Raw genomic sequence first — 13,414 nt, forward strand, 5'->3', positions numbered from 1 at the left:
TGACTGGTTATGCCATTACAGCTGATCTACACGGACTATTTCTACAGTCTGCTTCTATAGTTTTAAGGAAAATACAGGGTCCATTTCTCCAGCCGTTCTGGAGCTTTGGGCCATCTTCACAGCACTTTAGGACGTTTCGTCCATGTTCAGTAAATGGAAAACACTTCGGTCAAGTGTTTACCTATTTTGGATCCTACTTAAGCAATAAATACACATAAAATAGTTAAGTATAAACTAACAACACTGCCTGAATGTTTATATTTTCACTTGCTAAAATTGCCAAAAGCTACTATGACTAATAATTCACAACATACACAATTAGTTTGCATACCATTTTATTTCATATTTACAAAACAAGACGGTCAAATAGGAGAAGGCTTATCTTTTTTTTTTTTTTAACATTGCTGTGGGCATGTGTGCATCGGCCCTGAGTGTTGGATAGATCTCCCCCCCCCCCCCCCCGGACCTCCACAGCAGCCTCCCCTCAGCCGCGTTTAGTGTAAATTCACCACTCGGCTGACTGAATCCTTTATTGAGCAGTAATTGCTGAGTCGACGGCCGTGTGACTTCTCGTCCTCTCTCTACGGTCACCGAGGTGCGATGAGTCCGCTGGTGAAAAGTGGCCCTGCTGGAGTAAACAAACCCACCGAGCAAAGCCAGCGTGTCATCAGGCCCCCGATGTTTCACCCAACAGTGCATCTGTATAAAGGTTTCCCCTCCTCGCGTGACACACCTCTGGAAAGAACACGATGTACTGTCAATGGAAGGTAAAGGACAAAAAGTACTCAGTGGTAAACGCCCCTGAATGTCTTTCCAAGCCGGGAGCAGACAAAACATCACTCTGCACATGACAAACACCGGGAATCACTTTGCACAGAAACTCTCACCACAGCAAAGGCAAACTGGAGTAATTATCTTAGAGGGGCTTTTTAAATCAGTTGTTTGAATTACAATCCCCGCTGGAAACTTCTCATGAGGTGTTCAATCCTCCAGTTTTTTTTTAGCATTTAAATAATTAACAAAATGTACATTACTTTTCTTCCCGTTTCCTTAAACGTTAATAATTAATTAACTCGTTGAGTTACAACCTGCACAGGAACAAAGGCTCGTTGTTAATGAAGTACCAAAGAATTATTGCTTACTTGGCGTGACAATGGGATGATATTGCAGAATTCACACCACTAAAACTATAATCTTAAGCGCTTAGTTGAATGACGGCAAAACCAATTCAACCAGGTCAATAATAATAACTTAGTCATTTTGCAAAGGCACTGTTAATACCTGTGAGGCGGTTTGATAGATTTCACCATGAGGCCAAACAGTTTAGTGAAAAAACAAACACGAAGAACAGCTGTGTTTTTTTCTTTTTACAGAAATGCTGTTAAAACTAAACCGTGAAGGACCGATTCAGAAACGTTCCGCTGATTATAGACAGGAGACGGCGTGCTCGGCGTGTGTGTGTGTGTGTGCGCGGTCCCTGATGATTCTGCATCCACACAGTCTCCCTGAGGGAGATCGGTGTCGAGCGCTCCGGTCGCCCTCCTGCCCGAACTTCGCCTCACAACCCCCAACCGCCCTCCCTGCTTGTCGCCGGCGCACACGGAGGGACCCCGGTGCTTCTGATTGGGCCGCACCGCCGCCTCATCACATGATGGAGCACTGCTCGCCGGCCCCGGGGCCTCCTGGGAGGTTGAGGGACTCCATGTCAAAGTTGAAGCCTGGAGGCTGAAAGACAGAGGAGCAGATGTTCAGATTTAGACTTTTTTGCATACTTTTCATAAGGTCCTCTGTTTGTAAAGTATTTCATTTGTTTAATTATTTTAGAAATGTTCCAATTCAAAACGTTGCTTTCTCCAAAAACTAATGAGAGTTCAGAATAAATAACCTTTTTTGTCAGGCTGCCTACATACAGAGGCAGTTGCTATGGAACCGTGGTTGCTATGGAACCGTGGTTGCTATGGAACGCCCACGAGCAGCTAGCACATTTTCTCTTTTGCTCAGCGGAAACTTACCGCGTCGCCGGCGAGCTCTTTGGGCGGCTGGCCCAGGTCTTGAAGCTGCAAGTAAAAGCGTTATAATCCGTGAATGAGTTTCATTCGCTCTTCAAATTAAAGTAAACAACACAACCGCTTGTAAACGGTGCCCTCCCCTCCCCCACCGCTACCGGTAATGAACAGCAGGAACTATTTGAGCTGTGCCACTTTAATCAGTCACAGTAAAGGTTGATTGCTGATTAACAATCCAAATATTCAAGAATTCTTAAACTAAAGACATTGTAACATCTCAGCTTCATTAACATTCCATAAACCAAACGGTCCGATGCGCGGCGTGTTTACCTTCTGCATCAGCTCCATGATGCTCTCGAACGTTCCTTCTTTATCTTCCGCCCCCTGTTCCTCGTTCTCAAAGCTCTTGCAGATTTCTCCCATGATGTTGGCCTGCTGCTCGTAGCGCTGGTAGTCCTCCGGGCTGAGGCTCGGCTTGTTGGCCTCCAACCACTCTGGGTACTGTGAGATGGAGAGACGTTGGTGAATCACGAGTGACCGGGAGTAACGGCCCTACGGACGTCAGCGATCAGCCAGGGACACAAATGCACACCTTGGCGGTGATCTCTTTGAGGGAGGGGTAGAGCACTTCTTTGGAGAGGAGATTCTGCATGATGGACTGCATGACCGGGAGGATGTTCCCGTCATCGCCGCCGCCTCCTCCTTCGCCCCCCTCCTCCAATCCCAGGCCTTCCAGCGCCTTGACCAGGTCGTCCCCGGCAAGCCCCGAGGACTGAGAGACAACACAAGCAATCGTCGGTAAACTCTTCCATGCCTGCGTCTCCATCGTCAGACTCGCAGCAATTGGTCCTTCGGGATTCACCCACCTGCAGGTTATCTGCATTTTTGGCGAGGCCACGCAGGGTGTCTTTAAGACAGGAAGTGAATTCTTGCTGGGAGGCGGTGTCGGTGCCTGTTCAGAATACACGGAACGTTTAGGCAACGGGAACTAGGATAAAAAAAAAGACAAGGAAGCAGCTTTTAGACCGTACCAACTTTGCCTGCAGCCTCGGACAGCTTATGGAAGTGCTGCAGTAACTCGGGCTCCTCGTGGGCCAACTCGCTCATGGCCTTCTCCCACTCCTCCCTGGCTTGGGTAGCCATGTCCCCCTCAAAGAGAGTCTCAAAGAGTTTGCTGTCTTCAAGCAGAGGGGGCTGCGAAGGTGAATAAAACACACGCAAAGTTCCATTGTATCAGACAACATTTTAAATAGTTTTTTGTTTATTTTTATACAAAATACAGCTTTACCATCGCTGACAATTTCTGTTAAACTGTTGGTTCTTTAGCCACAGTTACTGGCCCAGAAAACCGTCGTTGCATCAGAGAAAGTCATCCCTGATGGGGCGGGACTTGAACTTTGTAAACGTTATGTTGCACAAGAGGCCGAATGCAACAACTTGACAGCAGCAAAGGTCGACTGGTTATAAAGATAGAGATAGAAAACAGACACGCAGAGGCTTCCATCTGTATCTGTCAGAGTTTAACAAGAGGTGGATCCTAAGACGGCTTCGTCATTACAAGAAGAACAAACCTTCTCTGCACCGCTGGCGGCTGAGGCGGCGGCGGCAGGTTCAGGGGCTGGAGGGGCCGGTGTCTTGTCAAAGTCATCCAGCGCACCTTAAGGAGGAAGACAATGTTAGAAACATCGTTTTACCAGTTTAAGCTGGTAAGGGACTGGAGCAGCAATCTCCAAACAGCTCCTGCAGTGAATTCCTGAAGATTTGTCTGATCTTGTGTTTTCCTCGGTAATGCTGCATAATGTGAACTTGCGTGTTTTAAGCGACACAACTGTCATCTTTAACACTATAAATACAGTTTGAACAACAGCTCTTTGATGTACTAAGTGATAGAAGATGAGTAGCTACCGATATTACAACTTTTCATAACGCAAAAGGACCATGAAACAGTCAGTTCAGGTTTAACAGGTACAACTATCGCAAACCAATGACAGTTTGTGGTGCTGTGGGAACCGTACTGTGTCATGCGAATATTCAGCTGATCCGTTGTATTATAACTGAAATATGTTAAACATTATGGTCTTAGTGTTGCCGTGCAAATAATAAGTCCCATGAAACGAAACCTCTAAAACAAAAAAAGGTTGAATGAACCTTTCACACAGTTTCACTGTCAATGATTTGACCTTGACAGCTTTAATGAGAGGTTCAGCTTGTTTGCAGGTCTATTTTATTAGACACTATTCATTTTAACAGAAGGTACCAAATAAACTGTAAATGTAACATTTGACTGATGTAAACTGAGGCAGAAAAGATTTAATGATGAATGAAAGTTAAGTAGAATACTGTGGTTGTTTCTTAGTAAAACTATTATTATACTATAATAGTATTACTAAATACAGCCGACCACTACACAATTAACTAGTCATTAGTACTGAACATGTAAACACAGTCTCTAAAAAAGGGCTGAGACACATGAACATGTGCAACCAAACAACCGATTCATCATAAGCTATTCACTATGTTAAGATCATACTACATCCAAAACAACAACACTTTGGTACATAAACAAACTCGTCAACACTTTACAAGCTTACAAACAAAACCTCGGTTTGTTAAAGCAAAAACAAATCAAGCTCGGACGCGTTTTAAAGGACAAACGAAGGAAGTTCTTCACGCTGCAGAGGAACAGCGACCCGGCTAAAGTCGGTCAATCAGGGTCACAGCTAGTGGAGTTAGCTAGCATTAGCAAAGTGCTGCACCGCAAAACAACTCGCACATGGGAGTTTTATTTGGTCGTTTTGGATTCTAACAATAAAACAACGACCGGCCCGGTCAGTGATACATCCAGCTAATTATTAATGCAGTCTGAAGGACCCAAGCGGGAGGTCCCACCAAGCTAACTTAACCCCAGAGAGAGGAGGGGGGGTCTCGGCCCAATCACGGCCGTTCGAACGGCCGCAACAAACCGTCCTCACGTTGCTAAAGTCCGACTCGATGTCAAACGCTTACTGTCCAACAATTCGTCCAATTCCGCATCGTGTCCGCTGGACGAGTCCCCTGTTCCCGACGCCATGATGTTGCCTTCTCCAAACACCCACCGGGCAGCGCCGAGCGAGCGAGCGAGGTCTCCGGCAACTGACGTTTCTGTCGGGGAGGAAAAAATGTCGCAGAAACTACTACGTCATTCCCGAGGGCCTGTAACTGGAAGGTGGCGCCACCTGGTGGCGACGGAGGGAACGACGGGACCCGGGACACCGGGGGAAGTGAAATAACAGTATTCCAAATATTAAAATGTTGTTGCAGTAGTAGACTTTTGTATTATATTCATCCAGTAAACGTCTCCAAAATGAAAGGCAATAGTCTGTCTAACTCACATTCTGCTCATTTAAATCCACACTGTGAATTGAATTGAACCGTGCAGGAAGCTGGAGGGCGAACATTCAAAACACTCTTTCCAGCTAAGTTCAATCGTGCCATTGTTTTTCCAACCCATTATTTAGTAATTCATATGAATCACTTGCTAGTTAAAAGTAAATTCAGGTTTTTCATGAATGCGGTGTATATTTGAAACATAATGAACAGCTGTCCAAAAAACACACACACTAGAAATACATAAACAGGCCATGACGAATAATTAAAATCCCCAAATGGGCACCACATCAAAGACTTACAACCTAGTAAATAACTGCAACTTTATAAATCCACAAAGCTAGTGTAAACGGCAGTGGCGTCAGTACTTTGCCCTCAGTAAATTAAAGTAAATGACATTGCTGAACTGTAGAGAGGATTTATGGAGGTTCAGTGGGCATGCAATGGTATTTAAGTGCTGTGCCAGGTGGGTCCGTCCCACACATCGCTCAGCCTTTTATCATCGGCTGCTCTGCTCACTCGTTGGTTTTTCACATCGTTAAAGCAGCCTGTTGTAAATCCGAGGCTGTTTAATCCTCTGACTGTGTTTGCTCTCCCCTGACGGGATATTTATGACCTCATCCATCCTCCATCATCTCTGTGGACTTCCTGATTCCTCAGCTGCAGCAGACGCTGTGAGCCTCACATCGCTTTTACCACCAATAGATCAATGCCTTCTTCTCAATAAAAGGGCCCTCAGCGTGTCTTGAGTGGCCGATAAGTAGATGGCAGCCGAGAGGCCTCGCTGTCTGTATTTATCTCATAAAACACAGACGCATAAAGGCTCCATTACTGACAGAAAACAAACATCTGACATATTCAACACACCAGGGCAGAATGTTTATTTAGAATCTCCCACTAGCCCCCATGGATACTCCCAACACTGTTATCTTACCAGTCATTTGCTGAGCTCAGCTGCTGGATCCACTGGTCGGGGGCTCAGACTTCTGACAACGGGACAGACTGATTATATTGAGTAACCCAATGCTGCAATTTCAACTTCCCATGGCAAGTGAAATCAGAGCTCAGTGGAAAAGTGGGATTTCGGGTAGCCGGGGCCGACCTGAGGCAACGTCGGGGCAGAAAGAGCCGCCGGGCGAGAGAGAAGACGTCTGCAGCACACTGTCAGAAAATGCTCTCACATCGCTCACAGTCGTCAGGTGGAAATCTTGAGAAAAACATTTATTTTTTTATTATTTTTATTACAGTTAAGATTTGCAAGTACGAACATATGAAACTCAAACACAATCACGGCATCTCGTGAGCTCATCCCGCTCAGAGGCTTTTACAGAATGTTGTGTTCTTATTCAGTAAACAATCAAATATCATTTCTGTAAATTTTTATTTCTTAACATGAGGTTTTGAACTTACTGTTACTATGTTACTATGTAATATTTATGGCTTTCAAGTATAGTGAAATTAAAATACAGTAAAAAAGAAGATCAGCTAAAACACATATAAGGTCACCAACAGGTTGTTAAAACAGTTTTTTGCCCTAAGTTAAAAAATAAAATAAAATACAGAGGACCTCGGTGAACAGAAGCTGCGTTAGCAATGTCGTGTTATCTCTCTTTGCACAAAATAGAGGCATTGACTCATTTGTCTTCGGGGCATCAGTCAGTAAACTTTACAATGACGACGAATAAAGAATTAAGCTTTGATGGAAAATACCTTAAAAAAACCACCTGCAAAACACACCTGCGTTGTTTTCTGTGCCAGTTCCACAGCTGCACCCGCTGCCTCCCTCTTTCTGCCCCTAACTGGCTCAACATAAAGGCCAAGCGTTGGTCTGAGTGGTCTTAGAAATCCTCCTCCAGGACGACCCTGACGTCCCGCGCTGCTCCTTTGTGTCTCCAGCGTCGTTCCGCAAAAAAAACGCTCCGCATCCCGACCCGCTGAAGCGGCACCGAAGAGATCTCGATCTTACACCACCTGCATTTGCGGCTGACCGCCCTGACATTTTCCAACACGTGTGCACATTTTGGTATGTGATGTAAAACTCTTCATCCCTGCAACACGTATAAATTTAGACTTCTCGCCCAAGCTTTACATTCCACACGTCATAATGAATTAAGCAGGACAACGGTATTAGTCACTGTGCAGAATCTACGCGCAGAAAAATCCTGCAAGCAGCGTGTCGTGTAACAAGCCAAAAAGGAAATGAGGTGAGGTAAAAGTTTGCTTGAGTTAGAAGGACTAAGCATTGAAGACAAGCGCCGTTCTTTGTTAATTGCACATCAGCGCTGCAACATTAAATACAATAAATGTCTTAAGTTTGTTCCGGAGTGGGAAAAAAAAAAAAGTGGGCCTCTGTCTGAAAGCGTCACTGCGTTCCTCAGGTCCCACAGGAAAAGCTCCTGATTAAATCACTTCCTCTACGTTGTGATAGCGACGTGGTCGGACCGCTCTCTCTCTGTGCCGGCAGATCACACACAGCGTCTCTCTTTGGTGTGTTTAAAGGAGCAATTTGATATTTTGAGGCAAAGATTGATGCAACTTGTTTGTGAGTTCTGTGAGGAGCCAGAAACTGGATTGTTTTAGCGTAGCTTAGCATAAAGGCTATCCCCGTTTTGGTGTCATCTCAGTGTTCTCAGGGTTATATTTTCTTGATATAAAAAAAATTATACGGTGGAGACATCAATATGTAAAGAGAAAGACATTAGAAAAACTGATCTGTAGGTGAAAAGTTCAGACAACCAGAAAATAGTTGAAGCTCAGCGATACTGAGTAACTATTAGTGCTAGCTAAACTAGCATTAGCTCACCCTTCTGCAGTAGCTTTCTAATGGGATAAGTCGTTAAGCGTTTCCAAATCATTCCAGTTTTTATGCTAAGCTAAGCTAACTGAGCAACAGCTCTGTAGTACTTAAAGCCTGTGAAGCGCAGTTTCAGAGGTCAAGTACCTCGATACAATTTTAACATTTAAGATTAAATAAAGAGTAACAATTTGAGTAAAAGAACATCCTTGTATATATATATATATATATATATATATATATATATATATATATATACTGTAGTTTAGGTAAAAATTAAACAAACCAGCGAGAAGAGCAGAGAAAAAAAAAAATCTAAATCTACATGAACTAAAACGGTAAAACAACCTCATTATTAACATTTAGGAGCAGATTAAGAAAAGAAATGATCTATTTGTCGTTCCTCCGACGCGGCGTCACGAGAGGCTGACGTCCTCGTACTCGCCGTGGTCCGAGTCCTCCAGCTCGATGCCCGGCACCAGGCTGTAGTACTCCGTCGACTGGGTCAGGTACGCCTTCTCCCTGTCGGCCGAGTCTTTCATCACCTCGGTCACGCTCACCGAGTCCAGGTCCGCCTTAGCGGGCGCGTCGGGGCCCCGGGCGCCGCGCTTCCCCTCCGCGGAGCCCGAACCGCCGGAGGACGGTCGCTGCGGTGGAAGGGACTCCACCGAGCCCAGCTTAATCTCCACCTCTTCGTAGATGTCCCTGGTGCTGCCCAGGAGGGTGGAGGCCGGGCGCAGCGGCAGCTGGTTCTTGGCGACGCCCTCGCCGCCGCAGCTCCCGGCCTTCTGCTTGCCGCGGTGCTTCTGGCCGTTGCAGCCGGCGCCGGCGGCTCTCCTCTTTGAGCCGCTCACGGGCGCTTCTTTCCTCTTCCCCCCGCAGCACCAGCAGAGCACCAAGGCGGAGAGGACGAGGAGAGGCAGCGCGATGAAGAGCGCCGTGAGGCCGGCGGGGCGGCACGCGTCGCCGAGGCTCACCGACCGCACGGCCCGGCCGGCCAGGTGGCGGGGGGAGGCGCAGGTCAGGTTCCCCGACAGGTCCTGCGGCGCAGTGGTGCTGTTGACCCTCCTGCCTTCCTCCAGGCCTTGCAGAAACAAGCAGGAGCAGTCCCAGGGGTTTCCATCCAGCTCCAGCCTTTGCAGACCGGTCTTCTGCAGCAGAGAGCCCGGGAGGAGGCGCAGCCGGTTCTGCTGCAGACGCAGCGTCCGGAGGTTGTCCGAGCCCCGGAGAAAACCCTCGGGAAGTTCCCCGATCAGGTTCCCGCTCAGGTCCACCTCCGTCAGGTTGGGCTGGCCGGCCAGAAAGTCCCTCGGCAGCGCCGTCAGTCTGTTGTGAGCCAAGCGAACCCTCCGCAGGGCGGACGCGCCTCCGCCACCCGCGTGAACGTGACTGATGTTGCAGAAGGAGAGATCCAGCGTCTCCGCGTTGGTCCCGTTTGTGAGGACAGACCAGCGCACGTGGCTGAAAGAGGAGCCGGAGTAGTTCAAGCAGCAGACGTCGGCCGGAACCTGGGAGGGGAACTGGGGCAAAACCTCGGCGGCCGGACACGCACACCCGCCCGCGAGCCCCGTCTCCACCGCCAAGGTGAGAATCAGCAGGGCACCAAGCTGGTAAACCATCTCTGTGAGAGAAAAAACCCAAAACACAGACTTTACTTGCCGGTGCCGCGTTGCTACCACGAAGGCCCCGCGGCCCCGCCTCTCCCACGCGCCGCCTCACCTGCCTCCGGGTCTCTCTCAACTCTGGGAGGGATCCTCTCTGCGCAGACCGGCAGGGCCCGCAGCCCTAGCGACTCCTCGGAGGGCTCCCGGTTGCCGTGAGGATGGCGGGAGTCGGCATGGTGACGCGGCTCGCTCGGGATCAGGAGTCCAGGCTGCCGCAGAGGAAACAGATGCCGCCGCGGCGTTAATTGACGGATGAAAGTTGCGCAAACACATCACGCGGAAGCTGCAGCCAACAAGCAGGTTATCTGGTTTGTCTGGACCGGGAGGCCTATCAAGTCTGGTCTAGAATAAATAGTAGATCAGACTCCATTCAATGAGTTCCTTAAAGAATAAACTCGTTAACCAAAGTGCAGAGCAGCAACCGTTTGACGGGACAATGAAAAGGAACAAACATGCCCAAACGAGGTTATAGAAAGTCCTTAAATACTGTGAAGCTTCTTAATTCCACTGTAATTTCATGTAGAAGAAATTAAGCCTGTACTTTAATCTCAGGTTTCGCTGAGAGGACCATGACGACTTTCGGGGAAAACCCTGCTATTGGACACATAAAAATAAACTAATTGCCGGTCACCTTCTAAAACTCCCGTGTACTCGGTGACGCCGCCTGAACATGAAAGAAAGAATGTGTGGTCGACTCAAGCAGAAGGCCTCCGTGAAGCCTGCAGAGGGAGCGACAGTGTGTGTGTGTGTGTGTGTGTGCGGTCGTGACGTTGGACTTCCTCACGCACGCACAACTCAGACAGCGGGGGACTCACGAGGACCGCGGCGGTCCGCCCGAGACCACGAGAACCCCCCCCCCCCCCTCAGCCACCAGGACGCCTCGCCACACCCGCTGGTGAGAAGCAGCTCCGGGGCGACCGAGGAACCAGACATCATATTCGGGGGTCTTCTCCCCCGAGCAGACCTCGTCTACTCCCCCACAATGGAGATTTACTTCTTTTCTCGGTCTCCCATAAACGGGAAACTGAATGTCTTTCGACTGAAAGAACGGAGAATATAGTGAAACAAACGCAGGAAGTGAGCGTCAAAGGAAAGGAGGGTGATGTCATGTTTCCAAACAGGAGACTCTGCCTGAGTGCAGAAGGTTTCCCACGTTTATTTAAACCGATCTGTGATTATTAAGCAAATGCCACCGAGTACATTTAAGTATTGCAGTTAAGTACAATGAGGATGAAGTACGAAAGCGTTTCGAGCTACTTTTACTTATTTTCTTTAGACCTGAGTACTTATTCCACCACTGCACGGTGACAGCAACGAGGATCCTTCAGATTAACGATGCAGTAATTTAAATAAACCAACCTTTCATCATCCGTGTTCAGACAGTACGTGAGACGGGTAACGTGTGAAACAAATCTGATTCCTCTGCCTCCTTTCAGTGCTCCAAGCTCTATTTACCAGATTCCGCCACGCCAGAAGAAAACAACCAATCCGAGCCGAGCAGCCTGTCATGCAGCTGCCAACCTCTGGAGTCTGGTCAAAAAGTCAAACTATGAACCAAGACCCTGTTTCTGCATTTCTCAGAGACATTTTGACCTTTGAGCTGTGAAATGGGGAATGTTTTTGAAAAGACTTGAGCCATCGGCAGATGAAAACGCTTCTCGCTTTACGACACACTAAAATATGTTTCAGGAAACATTGGGGCAAAGCAGTAAGAGAAACTCGCTCTGTTTGAAGGTTGGATCGAAGCTACCGAGCAAAAGTGTGTTATTGTCCACCCGATGAATCTATGTCCAATATTGGCTTTCCTTTTAGCTCTGCTTTTGGTCTCCACCACCTCCAGCGGGAAATATCTGTCTCTTTAGCGGCCAAATGCTCCTCCAGAAAATGGAGAAAGGCAGTTCTTTCCTTCAGCGAGGCCTTGTCTGGTGAAATATATTAGTAGACCATTAAAAATCACTTGGGACGGGTGAACATGTGATCAAAAACAAAGGAATTTTCTGATTTGCACAGTTTACGTTTGCTTTTAATCTCCCAACTTTAATCCTCAAACTGTGAAGTGAGCCTCCTGTTAGTGTCCGGCATCTCATATCATCTCATAATCATCTCTTATCATCTCGCTCCCTCATTATTTGCATGGCGCGCAGCAATGTAAGAAGCCTTTTGTTCTGTCAGATAGCCATCGCCGCGGGACATATTCAAAGCTCCCAGAGTCGACACCGTGCACAAGCAAAGGTTCGGATGAAGTAGGACGTTTGTATCTGTTGCCGGTTCCATGCGTTGACCACTGGAGATAAACTCCCATCTCAGCCTGATAACACCAGCATTCTAAAGGTAATCGAGTCAATTCCAATCTGACGGCGCAGCGAGATTTGCTCGTCTGAGTCGAGCCGGCACTCTGAACATTGACGTGGGAGTTGATCTTTGGATTTTGGAGACACTCAGTGAGCCTTCGGGTCTCTTCATGCAAACAGAGGGACCTCGGTCTGCTCTCCGGGTGTGAAGAGCCGGGCTTTCAATCTGGGGAAGGTGGGTGATCTCACTTTACAACAATGTGAGCTGCTGCGCCCTCACTGGCTTCCTCTGGAGTAACGGTCTCCTCTCTTCTGTCCCGCATCAAAAACTGTCCTTATACGTTAGAAATCAGGGCTGCAGCAGCGCAAAGGACGCAGGAGGGTATTTGGGGGAGTTTAGTTTCAGTTAACTGAATGTTTCGTTGTTTTAAAAGGCTAATTATTTCATTTTTTACAGTTAATATCATTGGAATGTAGTAAAATGAGGTAAAGACAAATAAAGAAATGATATCCAGGACTAATTTAATCAGAGTGCAACTTTATACAACTATAACCTTTATAACTAATAACAGTTGATTTAATCGATACAAATTAGAAAAATGTTTAAGACAATTTTCCTGTTTATGTTTTTGAGGAAAGTTGCTACCATTATTTTGACCCCTGACCCCTAATCTGTCACCACAACATCCCAATTCCACGGTTAACTCCAACTACACCCCGCGTGGTTGATTAAAGCGTCTAATGATATGCAAAAACAAACAAAAGCAAAGAGCCAAGCCACGCGGGAAGCTCAGCGGAGGATCAAAGCGTGTCGTCTTACCTGTGAGCGGCAGGTCCTCTGCCGTCCTCGCGCCGCGCGCCTCGCGTCCAGCGGCCCGCCGAACCTCTGCTCCTCCCCCGGGTCCCCGAGGGCGCGTCTCCCGCCGACAGCGGAATGTGGAAATACAGCCTTCACGGCGGGTGTGCGTGTGCGCGCACGCACGCGCACGCACGGGGAAGGGTGTTAATTCATTTTTTTTTTCTTCTTTTTTTTTTTCTCACACCCGCTGTTCGGTTAAAAGTGCGTGTGAGGTTGCGTTTAGCGGCCGCAGCGCGCCCCCTGGCGGCCGAGCCCGCGCTCTCGCCACACCGCAGCACCGAGGAGACGTCATTCACGCATTCATGTATATACCAGAAATGTGAATAATGGAGATTTTTATTATCAGCCAATTTTATTTTTATTTTTTTTAATTTATTTTGCATATTTTGAGTTTTTTTGTGCGACCAGCAGGTGGCAGTGTTAACCAGTACTGA

General features: G+C 47.5%; 2 protein-coding genes across 3 annotated transcripts; both read right to left on the reverse strand.

Moving 5' to 3' along the window:
* Window positions 1-318: 318 nt before the first annotated feature.
* pex19 (peroxisomal biogenesis factor 19) lies at window positions 319-5,227 on the reverse strand. Its single transcript, XM_040171826.2, has 8 exons — window positions 5,013-5,227; window positions 3,578-3,663; window positions 3,038-3,200; window positions 2,873-2,958; window positions 2,599-2,778; window positions 2,337-2,507; window positions 2,013-2,057; window positions 319-1,725 (listed from the first exon to the last, which is right to left on the reverse strand). The coding sequence occupies exons 1-8, from the start codon at window positions 5,074-5,076 to the stop codon at window positions 1,645-1,647; spliced, it is 876 nt and encodes a 291-aa protein (XP_040027760.2). The 5' UTR covers window positions 5,077-5,227; the 3' UTR covers window positions 319-1,644.
* A 1,355-nt stretch (window positions 5,228-6,582) lies between these two features.
* On the reverse strand, window positions 6,583-13,219 carry LOC120816297 (uncharacterized). 2 transcript variants are annotated; one of them, XM_040171829.2, is made up of 3 exons: window positions 12,942-13,219; window positions 9,886-10,039; window positions 6,583-9,787 (listed from the first exon to the last, which is right to left on the reverse strand). In XM_040171829.2, exon 3 carries the CDS (start codon window positions 9,783-9,785, stop codon window positions 8,583-8,585), a length of 1,203 nt encoding a protein of 400 aa, XP_040027763.2. In that variant the 5' UTR covers window positions 9,786-9,787; window positions 9,886-10,039; window positions 12,942-13,219; the 3' UTR covers window positions 6,583-8,582. The 2 variants fall into 2 exon arrangements, with proteins under 2 accessions (XP_040027763.2, XP_077955977.1); XM_078099851.1 differs by lacking the exon at window positions 12,942-13,219 and adding an exon at window positions 11,286-11,448.
* Window positions 13,220-13,414: the final 195 nt, after the last annotated feature.

Source organism: Gasterosteus aculeatus, chromosome 3 (assembly GCF_964276395.1).
Source record: "Gasterosteus aculeatus chromosome 3, fGasAcu3.hap1.1, whole genome shotgun sequence".
Taxonomy (NCBI): Eukaryota; Metazoa; Chordata; class Actinopteri; order Perciformes; family Gasterosteidae; genus Gasterosteus; species Gasterosteus aculeatus.